Source organism: Lontra canadensis, unplaced genomic scaffold (assembly GCF_010015895.1).
Source record: "Lontra canadensis isolate GAN:19392208 unplaced genomic scaffold, GSC_riverotter_1.0 scaffold47, whole genome shotgun sequence".
Lineage (NCBI taxonomy): Eukaryota > Metazoa > Chordata > Mammalia > Carnivora > Mustelidae > Lontra > Lontra canadensis.
The window spans coordinates 10,839,099-10,854,460 of record NW_022631041.1 but is presented as its reverse complement, the minus strand read 5'-3'; the positions used below and the strand labels follow the sequence as shown (position 1 = coordinate 10,854,460).

Genomic DNA, 15,362 nt, shown 5'->3' with positions numbered 1-15,362 from the left:
TTAAGATTTATTCCCTAATCTATGCACTTAGTGGTGTAAGTTTCCCTCTCAGTACTCAGCTTTAACTGTGTCCCAGAAATTATGTTTTATCTTCCTTTTCATTTAATTCAATGGATTTAAAAAATTTTTTCTGAGACTGTATCTTTGACCCTGCAATTTATAAGTGTGTTACTTAGTTTCTGATAGTCCAGAGACTGTGTTACTTCTCTGTTATCAATAACAGTTTCTAGTTTGAATCCTATGTGCTTAGAGAATATAGTCTATATGATGTCAATTATTTTAAAGTTGTTGAAGTTTGTTGTATGGCCCTGAATATGGTCTGTCTTGGTATATGTTCTGCAAATACTTGAAATATGTTCTATGAGTACTTGAAAATAATGTGTATTTTGCCCTTTTTGGGTGGAACTTTCTGTTAATATCAGTTAGGTTCTGCTGGATGATGGTGCTGTTCAGTTTTTCTGTATCCTTGCTGATTTTCTTTCTGGTTGTTCTGTCAGTTGTTGAGAGATGAGTTGTTGAAGTCTCCAGCTATATGTAAAGGTTTGCCAATTTGTTCACTTCTCTGGGCTTTTGCTTCATACATTGTGGCTTTGTTATTCGGTGCATTCACATTTAGGATTGCTTTGTTTTCTAGGTGGATTCACTTGTTTATCATTATGTAATGTCCCTCTCTGTCTCTGGTAGGTGTTATGTTTTGGTTTTTGGCTTTTGGTTTTTTCTTTGAAATTGACTTTGTCTGATATTAATATAGCCATGCCTATTTTTCTTTGATTAATGTTTGCACGTTAAACCTTTTTCCATTCTTTTATGTTCACCCTACCTGTATCTTTGTATTTGGACAAGTTTCTTGATGATTGCAGATACTTGAGTCATGTTTTTAATTTATTCCACTTATTTCTTTTAGTTGGTGTGTATAGGCCATTTATGATTAATGTATTTTGTTATGTTGGAGTTCAAGTCTGCTGTTTTATTTTTGTTTTTCTGATGTGGTTTTTGTCTTGTTTTTTATTCTGTGTTCTTTGTCTGGCCTTTTCATGGGGGTTACTTGAATATTTTTTAGAATTACATTTTGATATTCCATAATGGTTTTGAGTATATTCCTTTGTGTTAGCTTTTTCAGTGGTTGCTCTAGATATCACGTGTACAAAACTTGTACTGGTTGATTGATACTGTCATTTTACCACTTTGAATAAAGTATAGAAATCTTATTTCTCTTTATATCCCTTTATCCTCTCCCATTTATAATTATTTTTAAATATTTCCTCTCCCTCATTTAGATCTAGCCTCATCACACAGTGTTAAAGTTTTGCTTCAACTTTAAATAAATTAGAAAACTCAAAAGGAGAAAGAAGGCCTGTTGTACTTACCCCTATATTTACTTACTGTGTCCTTTCATCCTTCCAAGGGTCTTTTTTACATTGTTTCTTTTCTGTTTAGAGAATAACTTTTAACCGTTTTTGTTTGGGTTTTTTTTAGGGTTGGTCTCTTGGCAACAAATTCTCTTATTTTTCCTTCATCTAAGAATGTTTTGATTACCCTTTCATTCCCTGAAGGCTGGGTAGAGGATTCTGTATTAACAGTTCTTTTTCTTGAACAGTTTTGTGCCAACTCCTTCTGGCCTTTTCTGAGGAGAAATTCCTCTCATTTGAATAGTTTTTCCCGGTAGGCAAGGTGTTGTTTTGCTTATTACTCTCAATGGATTAATTTGGGGTCTTCTATTTCTTTCTGAAGTTTTCTGTTTTTTTTTGTTTGTTTCAGATTTGTTCATAATTGCTCATTTGAAGCATTTTAAATTCATGGTGGTTTTCAAATCTGTCAGGAAATTCTATCTTGGCATGTGTTGATTGTCTTTTCGTTAAGTTTGAGATCTTATGCGGTTCTTGGTATAACAAGTGATTTTAGATTGCAACCTGGACATTTTCATATTATGTTATGAGACTGTAGATGTTATTTACACCTACTGTTTTACCTGACTTTTTCTGACACTGCTGTATCAGGGAAATGGGGGGAGGGGTCACAATCAGATGAAAGTAGAAGTCCCACCCAGCCTCTGTTGACACCTGAATGGGGGAAAGGGTCTTCTCATTACCACTGAGCTGTGACAGAAGTTGTCCATGTGAACTCCAGTAACATTGTGGTGGGAGTGACCTTGTCTTGAGTCTGCAGGTCTTCCTCTGACACCACCCCAGTGCCCCGTTACTTCCGGGTGGGTCACACACTTCCTCTGTAATCTCTGCTTACTGAGTGGGAGTCCTGTCACTGATTGGCAGGGATGAAAATTCCAGCTCCCTAATTGGCCTCTGTTATACCCTAATGGAGGTGTAGAGTACCTCATTCCAGCTTCCCAAGGGTGGAAGCCTAGGCTCTCTACCTGACTTTTGCTTGTCTGGCTAGGTCTGGGATCGGCCTTTCCTGAGGTGCTTGACTAGAGTGTTGTCTGGAAGTTCCGTCTTGTTAGCCTTCTTCTTTCTTGGTCCTCTGGCTAGAGAGAGCAAGCTTTTGTTGGGTTTTTGTGTGCCCATGGTGTTTCTGGGTTTTTGGCTTCTTTGACCTTGAGTCTGGATTTATGAGGGAGAAAGAAAACCTAGAAGGTGCACCACCTTGTATAGGTTCCCTGGTTGGCTTTCCTTTCTCTATACTTTTCAAAGTCCTGTCTTTGTTAAATGTCTAATGCCAGGATTTTTAGTTCTCCATAGCACTCTGTTTTCCTGTGAATGAAAGTCTAGCTGTCACTTTAAATTATTTTAATTGAGATAGTGGATTTGGATTTTGTGTGTATAATGTTGCCAGCTTTTACAATAACTGGTTTTAAACCTGGGTATTTATCTCCTGGGTAACTGGTTCATCTTCAACTTTATTTTAAGCATGAGAAAGGACGCTGTGTTCTTTTTAGCCCCTCTCCTACTCCCTTTCACCTGCTAGTAATTGGTAGCATTTTTACTCAGAGCAAGTTATTAAATCAATATGTGCTTAAAGGAAACTGTACTATTTCAGCTAATTAAATAAAATCCTATCAAAAATGTCAGCACTTCAAATTCCATATCTCCCTTTGGTGACCTATTATTTGTTTCTCCTTTCTGCCTAGCTTAAATTCATTTTTGCTTTGTCTGCAGACATCCCACCACCACTGTGTTCTGTGGGAGGAAAGAAAACAACTAGAAAGTGCTTTTCTATCTGTGTCTTTCTAGGCTCACAGTGTGAGTTCCTAGTAATCAAGGACAGTGTCTTCTTTCTGTCCCCCACAGCCGCTAGCACAGAATGAGTTCTTGGTAAATATTTGTGAATGAACAACTGCATAAATCCTAAAAGATAGCCATCTTCTCTTTTCTTTATTTTTTAATTTTTTATTTTATTTTATGTTTTTTAAAGATTTTTAAAAAATTTATTTATTTGACAGAGAGAGAACAAGTAGGCAAAGTGGCAGGCAGAGGGGAAGGGGGAAGCAGGCTCCTCACCGAGCAGGGAGCCCCTGGGATCATGACCTGAGCCGAAGGCAGATGCTTAACCAACTGAGCCACCCAGGTGCCCCTTATTTATTTGTTTTTTAAAGTTCATTTTATTTTATTGTTTTAGTGATGTCTGCACCCAACGTGGGGCTTAAACTCACAACCCTGAGATCAGGAGTCTCATGCTTTTCTGTCTGAGCCAGCCAGGGGCCCCAGCCTTCTAAAGACTGCACAATACCTTCCTTGAATTTTGTATGTTTGTACTGGATAGTGAATATATGTATTGTAAGACACTTGACCATCTAGTGTTAAGACCTTTGAATATATAAATACTGGTTAAGCGTAGATGTTAATACTGACTTTAGATAGCACTGCTGACAGAGAAAGCATATATGGGCAAAACAATGTTAATGAGACAGGGTGAGAATTCTTGTACAAGACCAAGTAAATGACTGTTCACAGTAAGGCAGCGCGTCATAAATTTTCTTGTCTTAAAAAATTCATGAGTGTCTCTGATGTTTTCACAGCCCCGCAAGGACAAAAAGAATACCCATAACACCGGTGCAGAAGTTCAGTTCAGATAACTTTGGGCGCTGCTCAGTTTCTCAGACTTCAGAGGCAGAGTGGATATTTCACTCTGATTCCTCTTTCACCTTGATTTTCTCCCCCTATTTCTTTTATCACAGAAACTGCCAGAAACCCAGCTTCACAAAAATATGGCATCACTGAAAGGAATGTAGCAGTTTTAATCTACAGACAGAGAGGGAGCTGGTATTTCACCCAGAGTTCAACAGAAAATGCTGGGTTTCACTAAAAAATGTAAAATATCTTGCAGCGCTCTGTGAGCTTGCCATTGTGCCTTGGAGTATTTCGGTGCAGGGCCTAGGAGCTGGGGCCCTATGGGCTGCAGTCGTGGAGGGTGGGAGGGGATCGCTCCTGGGGATGGTGTCTGTTTTGGAGCAGGGTGGGAACAGAAAAGCAAAGTTGTAGGAGCATTGATGAGGGCCGAGCAGGTGGTTAAGAGTGAGCCATCGATGGGGCACCTGCATGGCTTAGTCTGTCAAGCATCCAACTTTTGGTTTTGGCTCTGGTCGTGACCTCAGGATTGTAAAATGGAGACTTACACAGGGCTTTGCGCTCAGCATGGAGTTTGCTTGAGATGCTTTGCCTTTCCCTCTGCTCCCTGCCCAACTCACATGCGCAAGCTCCCTCTCGCTCTCAAATAAATAAATTACATCTTTAAAAAAAAAAAAAAAAGCGAGCTGTAATCTTAACTACATAAGCCATCTGTCTTTAACCAGTTCATCTTAGTGTTGACTCTTTTGATTTTCACCAATTCATATGCATAGTATTTTTGTTTTTCTTGAACACTTTCATCATACTTTTAATGTAAAAGTAAAAATTGAGTATGAAACTCTGATGTTGGTGTAGAGGATGACTTAATAGTCTTGGATTCTCTTGTTACTTCTACTATTATGTTAGTTCTTTTAAAAATATCACTGGAGTCCAGTCTTTGTTTCTGTGTATCATTTTTGAGTCAATCAGAAGTTCTTGTGTTCTTCTCCCAATGTAGAACAAATCACCTGCTGCAGTTACCGAACCAGAGACAAGTAAATTTGATAGTACCGGATATGATAAGGACTTAGTGGAAGCTTTGGAACGAGATATAATTTCTCAGAATCCCAATGTTCGATGGTAAGTTATAGCACAGCAAGATAACTGGTGCTGAGAATGCTTTTCGGAAAAGTAAAGGGAACCATTACTTTCAGTAAATGCACTGAAGATCATCAGCCCTTGAGGCTGGGATGAGAGTGCCTGCAATGTAAGCCCAGTGCTTGGTTCCGGCTATACCAGATTTTTTTCTGAGATCTTTATTTAATAAAATAACAAATGATGAATAAGTTTCTATTAAATAAGAAAATCTCATAAAGATCACAGACATCTCTTCTTCTTTTTGGGACATCCTCTAATGCTGAAATGGCACGGATTCTTAGGCATGCGTGTTGTTTGCTTTTGTTTTTTTGTTCCCTATGTAAACTCTGTGCCCAAGTGGGACTTGAACTCAACCCCTACGCAGATCGGGAGTTGCAATGCTCTAGCAACTGAGCCAGCCAGATGCCCCATTGTTGCTTGTTATCTATAGGTTTGTCCCATGCATGTTGCTTTTATTTTCTGTGACTTTGAGCAGTGGTTCTCAGCTTGACTTACTGTATCTAATCAAAGAACTGTAATTATCACACTGAGTTCTAAAAGCTCCCTTTCAAAAAAAATTAAATTAAAAAAAATAAAAACCCCTCTTTCCCACAAAATTAGGTACATTCTATATATTTTTCATTAAAATCTTAATGATTTTTAGGTATGACTTTGGGGATATTTTAAAAAATATTTTTTGATATTTGGTATTTATATAGTAAACATGTATTTTCATGAAAATGCCACATGTACCAGTAATAGTAGTAGCAGTAAGAGTTTTCTGGTGGTTGGTGGTAACTTCATAGTAGTCTCAGTGATACTCTTTATCCTTGGTGTCTACATTTTAATAGGGTTGGGGGCAAAGCAGCCATATTGGAGCCTTGTCTCTGCTTTATGCCCTTTTTATTCTTACTTTTTAAAAAAGATTTTACTTATTTATTTGACAGAGACACAGCGAGAGAGGGGTCACAAGCAGGGGGAGTGGGAGAGGGAGAAGCAGGCTTCCCGCTGAGCTGAGAGCCCGATGCGGGGCTCTATCCCAGGACCCTGAGCTGAAGGCAGATGGTTAACTGTCTGAGCCACCCCCCCCTTTTTTTTTTTAAATGGGCTCATTGTTTCTAGATCATGGAGTTTATGAAAATGAGCATCACAAGGGCAGGAATTTAAGATGAGATGGCATGATAAATATTTAAGAGTGGGCCTGTAGACCAGTGGTGTCATTCACCAAGTTGGAAATCATTATTGCCAGGAATTGAAGATTCAGGTTGTGCTGCACGTGTCCTGGCTGGTGTGGCAGGCCTCCTCCCTGTGTGCGAGTTCACTCGTGCCAGGCGTGGGGCTTCGCAGTCTGGCAGCTGTGGAAAACAGTGCTTCTGTGTTTTGCAAGAGTGCCTACAGCTAAATATGTGATCTAAGAGGGTGTTGATAAAATATATCCTCTTTCAGGGATGATATCGCTGATTTAGTAGAAGCTAAAAAGTTGCTGAAGGAAGCTGTGGTGTTACCAATGTGGATGCCAGAATTCTTTAAGGGCATTAGGAGACCATGGAAAGTAAGTTTATTACTGTTAATAGTGTTGTCAAAGTGAACGGCAAGTACTTTGCTGCAGAAAACCAGTATTTATCTTATTCAGGGAAATGAGGGGAAAGAATAAGTAAGGCAAATTTTATTTTATTTATTTATTTTTTAAGGAAAATTTTGAAGTAAATGATAACTCCATATTTTGTTTAGACCAAAAGCTATTGCAAGGTTCCCAGAGTAAGACGTAGGCACAGGGTGACCTTTGGAAAGTTGATTTAGAATGAGGTCATATTTGCAAACATGAACAAGTCGCCTAATGCAGAACTACTCCATTGGGTGTGTCTGCTACAGAACTTGTATCCTCTACTTCTTGCTGTTGTCCTTAAGAAATTGAGACCTATCTGTCTGTATTGAATGGATACTTTTTAAAAAAGTCATGAGTTGATCTGGAAAGAGACTGAAAAAAACTTTCTTGGACATAGAAAATATGGTCATGGCTAACTCTGTACTTATTATTAAAATTCTTGAAATATTAAATGATAAGCGAGCTACAAAATTCTGGACATTCTTTGAGTACAACTATGTAACAACAAAAAAAAAAAATTTGTTTGACCTAGAGACTAGCAGGAAATGTATCCAAATACTATTGGTACCTGTGTCAGGGTGTAATTACTACAATGTCAGTATTATAACATTGTATTTTTCTCATTTCTGAGTTCCACATTTTTAATAATGTAGTTACCTTTTGTAATGAAAAACATAACTTGGTGATAAAGTATCCCTTTGCTTATTTTTATTTTTCTTAATATTTTATGTTAGTTGAAAATTAATTCTTAGTAATGGAATTCTTGTGAATTAGAACAGTGGCAGGTAAATTTTTCAGTTATGTTATTATTTTCCCCAACAGGGAGTGTTGATGGTTGGCCCACCCGGCACAGGAAAGACCCTCCTTGCTAAGGCAGTAGCTACGGAATGCAAGACAACGTTCTTCAATGTGTCTTCATCAACTCTGACTTCCAAATACAGAGGGGAGTCTGAGAAGCTTGTTCGTCTTCTGTTTGAAATGGTGAATGTTTGAGACCACTCTAATGATTCTTTACCTCTAAAAGGGATGGAAGTGAGTCGTAACTATTTCCATTGTGTAGAATAGCTGGGCTGGATGATACTGTGTCCAGAGTGTGATTCCCGTGCCCTTGAAGCTAGAACCCACGAATCACATGAGTAACTGGAGTTTTTCTGTGTCTCCTTTCCTCCAGAGGAAGAGCCATCTCTGTTGGCTTATGGACATGCTCACATTATGGGATCTGCCTTCCTAATCTGTTCTGTTTGAAATTATTATGTTTTTTAAATCAGTAGGCTTATTTATAATATAAGTGCAGTGTTGTAATAGTAATATGAGATGGTGAAAATCAAGTAGTTGTGGAAGTTAGATCCCTCCAATCTATTAACTGTGCTAAATACCTTAAGTTTAATGATCCAGACTTTGGATTGTTCCTCCTTTTCCTATTACTTTGAGTTTCTTTTTTCCCTTCCTCAACTCCCACTAATCTGAGTATCAGTAGAAGGAATTATAATTTAACAAGTTCATAGTAGAGTAGATTAAATTCAACAGCTTTTTAGACTTCTGACTCTGTTAAGCTTCACTGATTATTTCAGTCTTGCCTCATTTAAGAAATAGTGTAGTTACGTGTATCAGGACAGAGTTATGCTTATTATATGGACAGGGACTTGCATGCTTAACTTTAAAGACTTCACTGTGGACAACCCCTTAGATGACCATGTTAATGTGACACTAGATCTTACTTCCTAGACTCAGAATAAAACAAAACAAGTAAATGAAAACCCTTACGATTTAATGTTATCCATTTTCTGTAAAGGTTTCTCCCTCTTTGAATTCCCATTTTCTCCTTCAAGTTTGATAATGCATATGGCAGGATGCAAATTCCAACAGGTTCTTAATGGTTTATCAGAAATTTATACTGTAGTAGGGGAATCTGTAGTTTATACTGTAGTAGTGGAGAACCTCTTAGATGAGTTTGAAAAATCAGTTTGCCCTTCGCTTCAGGGGAAGGAGAATTACATTGCCAGGATTCCAGAATACTCAGGCTTTTAAAAAATGTAACGTAAATAGAATGAACGGCTAAGTTTGGAGTCTTTAGGGTCCGGTGGCCCGGCTTCAGATCCCACCTCCGTCATCTCTTTCCTAGCTGGCTAACTCTGGGCAAATTCCTTTGCTGCTCCTCAGTTTATCTGTAAGAGGATGACTGTAATACAGGAGCTGCCTCTGTAATGTTCGGACGGCGCAATGAGCTAATGCCTGTGAATTGCTTACTGTAGAGCCTGACTCATAGGGGCTAAACAGTAGTAGCTGTTCTGTTTCAGGATTATTTGATATATTTTCTAAAGGAGAGTTTATATTTAAAAAAAAAACGGCCATTTTTTTCTGTGCCAGGAAGCCTCTTACAAAATCCTAATTTACATTATTTTTTATGGTGAGGGTTATGAAGGTTTATCAAACAGCTTGTTTTTTACTGGCTTCCCTGATGTTAACCATCTTTAAGTAAGTGCCTGCTTCTCTGGAATCTGCTACTTTGAGTTGCCTGCTGCTGAGTAGTGGGGCTGAGTAGTGGGGCAGAGTCACTGGCCAGTTTGGAGCTTCTGCCTTTGGGACTTCTGATTAGGGCTCATATTTAAAACTCAAATTAAAACTGGTTTAATTTTTCCCCCCTGTTCATCATATGAACTCTTTCCTGGAGTGAAGAGTACTGCCTCTCACATCTTGTTTTGTCTGCTCTGTAGATGACTTGCCTCTCCCCCAAGACCCAGCCCCACTCGCCTGAATCTTTCAAAGCAAACATATTTCAAGTGTTCTTTTCTTTTCTTTTTTCTTTTCTTTTCCTTTTCTTTTCTTTTCTTTTTTCTTTTCTTTTTCTTTTTCTTTTTCTTTTCCTTTTTCTTTTTCAAGGCCTGTATTTTTAATAATGCCACTTAAATACAAATCTTTCCAGGATTTTTCTCATGACATGGTAGCAAACACATAACCAAAACTTAATGGTATACTTTTTGTTGTATTGTCAAGAACTTTCATTTTTAAGTATCAGAAACCTAATCAAATGAGTTTAAACCAAAAGAATAGTATATTGGATCATGCAGCTAGGACTTTTCAGAATCTATTTCAGCTTTTTGGACCTAGCAGGATCTAACAATTTAGATGTTTTGGGGGATGTCTCTTTGACCTTTGCCTGTCTGTTTACCTCTGGGTTGGCTTTGATTTTGTGTGGTGGCTCCGATAGCCATCAGTGCCTTAAGCCTTGTTTTTATTGTCTTTATGGTAATCTCTGAGAAATTAGCCCTCATTGGATATTTCATTTAAAAATAATAACTATGGAGGCGCTTGGGTGATTCATTCGATTAGGCATCGACTCTCGATTTTGGCTCAGGTCATGAACTCAAGAGTTGTGAGATCGAGCCCCACGCTGGGCTCCATGCTTAGAGGGTTCTCTCCCTCGCTGTCCTCCTCTCGCCCTCTGTCCCTCCCCTCATTCGTGCTCTCTCACTATAAAATAAGTCTTTAAAAATGATTATGAACTTCTTTAGTTACTATAATAAATGTATTGTCAATAGAAAAATGGCAATTTAATTAGGATTTCTTAGAAGGAATCTTTGATTTTATTTAAGGTAATGATTTTCTGTAACCAATTTTTTTTCTAGAACTGTAGAATACTTACCAATATCTGTAAATGTTTTCCCACCACTGTTGACTTCTTGTAGCATATAAGGTAATTCTGTATTTATATCACTCATGAATAAATAAATACTGCCAGTTAAAGTACGCCATATCATATTGAAGTCTAGGATGAGTTTCCATTCGAAGCTGTCTTGTAGCTGCTCCAGTTTATCTTTTCCCAATGCTGGGATGAGAGAGAGATGTGTGGTGTGGCGGGCTCCTGGGCTCTTTTCTAATTATTGCCGATTATTTTTTAAATGAAATAAAAACCGGATGTTACATGGTTTCTTTATTTAGGCTCGATTTTACTCTCCAGCCACCATATTTATCGATGAGATAGATTCCATTTGTAGTCGCAGAGGGACTTCTGAAGAGCACGAAGCAAGCAGAAGGGTGAAAGCCGAGCTGCTGGTTCAGATGGATGGTATGTGTATGTCTGTGCATTGACCAAGCTCTACTCCTAGGGCTAAGCCACACAGCTCCTGCCGACCAGAGAGGGCTGGCAAGGAGGTCCTGGAGATTGACTGTATTGTGGGGACATGCCAGAAATAATGGCTGTTCACAGAGCACTCGTGGGCATATGCTCGAATTTCTTATTTTCAGCATGAAATTGAAATAAATGTAAATAAATTTGCCTGAGGGATATGTATGTTTTTGAAAAATTTTAAGAAATTGGTATGTAGTTAAACTGGGCAGGTCTTTTGATTAAATCTATTTTGCGTCCTACTTTTTGCATATTAAAACATTTTTCTTGGGCCACAAATTCATATATGTACCATTTAGCCTTAGAAGTCTTAGGGAGGCTTAACAGTTACACTGCCTTGCAATTTAGGGCTAAATATGTGATGATCTTTAAGTAGTTGAGCTTTATTTTCTATATTCTGACTTCCTGTCTTTTTACATTCTCCTCTCCCTTTTTTTAGGTGTTGGAGGTGCTTCTGAAAATGATGACCCTTCCAAAATGGTTATGGTTCTGGCAGCTACTAATTTTCCCTGGGATATTGATGAGGCATTAAGACGACGTCTTGAAAAAAGAATCTATATTCCATTACCATCAGGTTATCTGCATTTGAATCTTGTCTGAAAGCTCATGTTAACTCTTAGGTAGTTTTGCTTAGAGATTTTAAAATTTGGTAGTAATTAATTTAATTTCCTTTAAAGAGACAAATGTACGTTTCCTTCCTTATATTAACTGGTACCAGAAAATTTTTTTTCTGAAAGCCTTGGTACCAGAAAACTAAAAAAAAAAAAAAAAAAAAAAAAGATTTATTTATTTGAGACAGAGAGAGCGAGCGAGTGCACAAGCCAGGGGAGAGGCAGAGGCAGAGGGAGAGGGAGAAGCAGATTCCCTGCCAAGCAGGGAGCCCAGTGTGGGGCTCAGTCCCAGGACCCCAAGACTATGATCTGAGCTGAAGGCAGACACTCAGCTGACTGAGCCACCTGGTACCAGGAAATTTTAAATTTAGAAGGGCTATTAAATTTTTAAGCAAATGAGCTCTAAGAATTGGAAAACAACTTCTCATACAAAGTAGATTTGAGAAAAAAATATGTTTATGTTGAAGGTTTACTTTTTTTTTTTTAAAGTGATATGCTTTTTTTTTTTTTAAGATTTCATTTATTTATTTGACAGAGAGAGAGATTACAAGTAGGCAGAGAGGCAGGCAGAGAGAGACAGTGGGGGGGCAGGCGGGGGTGGGGGTCTTAGCAGGCTACCTGCTGAGCCAAGGAAGGCTTACATTCTTTAATTTGTTTGCATTATTAGCAAAAGGCAGGGAGGAGCTGTTACGAATAAGTCTACGTGAACTGGAATTGGCTGATGATGTTGACCTTGGAAGCATAGCAGAAAATATGGAAGGTTATTCAGGTGCAGACATTACCAATGTGTGCAGGTATGAATTATTTTGAAAGCATAGGGTATGTGGGTATAAACTTTTGTTATGAAGTTTTTATGCTGAGTTAATAAAATGGGTGAAGAATAAAGACCCACATTAGAATTTCTAGTGAGAGACAAGAGTTTTAGGATTAAGTTTGTGGTAAGATGCTGGTAAGAATTTGGGTATCTTGCATGTCATTGAACAGTCTGCAGTGCTTTTGAAAGCTATAAGTTCAGGAAGCTAATGTTAGAACAATGGGTATAATACAGAAAATGAGTAATTTTTTTGGATTAAAAAAATGTTGGTGTACCTCTTCAGTATTTTTCCTAAGAAGTGTGAAATGGATTGGGCACACTCCAGGGGAGTACAATCTCATTTTCAGTGCAGGTACCTTAAATATGACAGGAACAGGAGTAAAAAAGAAAAAAGACAGTCTCTAATCCAGTTGATTCAAGTAGGTTTTGTCCTATTAGTTCGTATGTTTATTAGCAAGGTACTCACTGTAGAGTATACCACGCGGGCTTGTTGTGAGCATTGGTGAGAACGTGTGGATGGAAGGCAGCTGTAGGGTGCTGTCCCTTTGGTGGCTGTTACTAAAGCTGAAACTTGATGAAAGGAGAGGTCCTTGGTCTAAAGTTTCTTCTTTAAAAACAAAAAAACGCCAAAAAAACAAGACAAAACTAATACAGAAGGGAAAGCTGAAACACGCTAACTTGACCATTTAGTTTTTCCAACACGTATAGAAAATAGTTTTTCAGCCATCTGGTTCTCTCCTGTCTCTCTGATGTTTATTCTTTCTTTTATTGGACACATACAATGAAATTCAGTTGCTAGCTTTTTTTTTTTAAGATTTTATCTATTTATTTGACAGATCACAAGTAGGCAGAGAGCGGGGGGGTGGGGGTAAGCTCCCTGCTGAGCAGAGAGCCCAGTGCGGGGCTCAGTCCCAGGACCCTGAGATCATGACCTGAGCTGAAGACAGAGGCTTAACCCACTGAGCCACCCAGGTGCCCCAATTGCTAGCTTCTTTATTACACCCTTTTACTTTTTCTTGGCTTCCTACTCAGTTATTTAAATTGATTAATATCCTTAATTCATCATGGAATATTTAACAGCTAAAAAAATATCTCAGAACAGGCCTTATATTCTGATAGGAGTCTATGCAGTACTAAGTGTGTATGGTGGGTAATTACAAAATAACATGTACTGAAAAGATTTTCTGTTCACATGTTTTTATTCAATCAAAATAACACTTTGTTTTAATTTAAAACCTAGGGATGCATCTTTGATGGCAATGAGAAGGCGCATTGAAGGTTTGACGCCAGAAGAGATCAGAAATCTTTCAAGAGAGGAAATGCACATGCCTACAACTATGGAGGACTTTGAAATGGCTTTAAAAAAGGTCTCTAAATCTGTTTCTGCTGCAGACATTGAAAGATATGAGAAGTGGATATTTGAGTTTGGATCATGCTAAATTCTCACATGTAAACTGTGAGAAACCGGCCTTAAGTGTTTGATTAATAATTAAATGTAGTATTTCATTGCACTGAGTGCTATATTTTTTTAAACTTTGATAATGGTAAGATTTAAAAAAAAAAGTATGATTCTGAATAAAGGCAATTTTTTAAAGCTGCAAGAACATGTGTTTTACTTTAGCATTACCCAATTTTCTCTTTCACGGACCACGTTGTGTTGCAGCATGGGCGATTACTTAGCTTGGAAAAGTGTCTTTACATGCACTTCTAAGTACAGCATCTTCTCTTCCACTGTCCAGCTGCTGTTCCTTCTAGGGAGTAATACTGGCTCTAGCACCTTGGATGCCAGTGGATAACTGAAAATTCCCGAACGTTTTTACAGAAGCAGCCAGTTGATGCACAAACCACGACCCTGGTGTGCCTTCCTGCTTGGGGTTACAGTAGCTTCCCTTCCCTTCCTGGGAGAGCTTTAAAGACCTTTCATTTTATAATGCACTTAGAAAAATAAATAAATAAATATATATATGTGTGTGTGTGTGTGTATATATATATATGCATACACACGCGCACGCACTCTTACTTGACTTTATTCTGCCCACATTCAAGGATGCACTATAGGCAAGTGGATGCTGGTAAGCCCGTGCTGCTCACTGTGTTCTAATGAATGAAACTTATGAACCCATTCACTCATGGATACAAAGCATAATTAAAATAGTTAATGGAGCAACTGTAGGTTAATAAATGGAATTAATGGTATAAAATCTTATAGGTATAAGATACCCATTTAGGATTACTTTTTAAAAAGTAACTTACTGTATCATCCCAACCATAGAAAAGAGCATCATGCCGTGGTCCTGGGTCTCACCGGTAGGGAGGGAAGGCAGACAGGACTCTGCTCGCTGCAAATCCCATACCACACTCTCCAAAGGGCCACAGAGACTCCTGCATGGTTCTCCTCACTTGAGTCCCTATATGCTTAATGGATGCAGTAAGACCCTGTCATTATTTGCAGTTAGAACTAGAATCTTTAGCATCTCAAGGTGAGGAAGGACATAAAGCAGGTGTTACTAGCTAGGTGACTTTAGGATCAAACCAAATCACATGCTATTATTTATTCTTCTATAATATGGAGAAAGTATGTTTCACAGGGCTGTTATTCCTTATTAAAAACAGCTAGACAAAATGAAATCTCACTCCTTCATTTCGCTACCTGTCGTCCTTCCCCATACATACATATCTATTTAGCCTAACTCAAAGGGGGTTTTTACTCCTCCCCCCCCCCGCCATTTAAGGTGGTTTTAAAAACCAGTCACTACACTCTTGAATGGTATGTTTAAAATGATGGATTGCAATAATTAAACAATAGGAAATACCATTTGGAGTAAAGTATTATATATACTAAATTGCATAAAATAGATGTCAGTGTGAATGATGGTTTAAAAAAAGACCAAAACACCGCTGAAGGGTAAATAGCTCTAAGAACCACAAGAGCAAGGACATGGTCTAATTCCAGGATGTTGACGGACTCCTTAACTGATTTGAGCCATGGTTTCAGCCAGTGTATTGTGAAAAAAGCTCTTCCTTAGAAGCAGTTCTTGCCTGGGAAATGTTTTTATACTAAAACTCT

The 15,362-nt window shown here is 38.2% G+C and overlaps 1 protein-coding gene across 1 annotated transcript in view; it reads left to right on the top strand.

Annotated features, from left to right (window-relative positions):
- The window catches only part of KATNA1 (katanin catalytic subunit A1), a 33,991-nt gene extending 20,095 nt beyond the window's left edge, over window positions 1-13,896 (top strand). Inside the window, exons 5-11 of the mRNA XM_032873157.1 lie at window positions 5,020-5,141; window positions 6,585-6,690; window positions 7,567-7,725; window positions 10,684-10,810; window positions 11,310-11,444; window positions 12,149-12,275; window positions 13,536-13,896. Of these exons, the coding sequence (XP_032729048.1) occupies window positions 5,020-5,141; window positions 6,585-6,690; window positions 7,567-7,725; window positions 10,684-10,810; window positions 11,310-11,444; window positions 12,149-12,275; window positions 13,536-13,734 (975 nt within the window). The 3' untranslated portion in view covers window positions 13,735-13,896. The remainder of the gene's footprint in view (window positions 1-5,019; window positions 5,142-6,584; window positions 6,691-7,566; window positions 7,726-10,683; window positions 10,811-11,309; window positions 11,445-12,148; window positions 12,276-13,535) is intronic.
- Window positions 13,897-15,362: the final 1,466 nt, after the last annotated feature.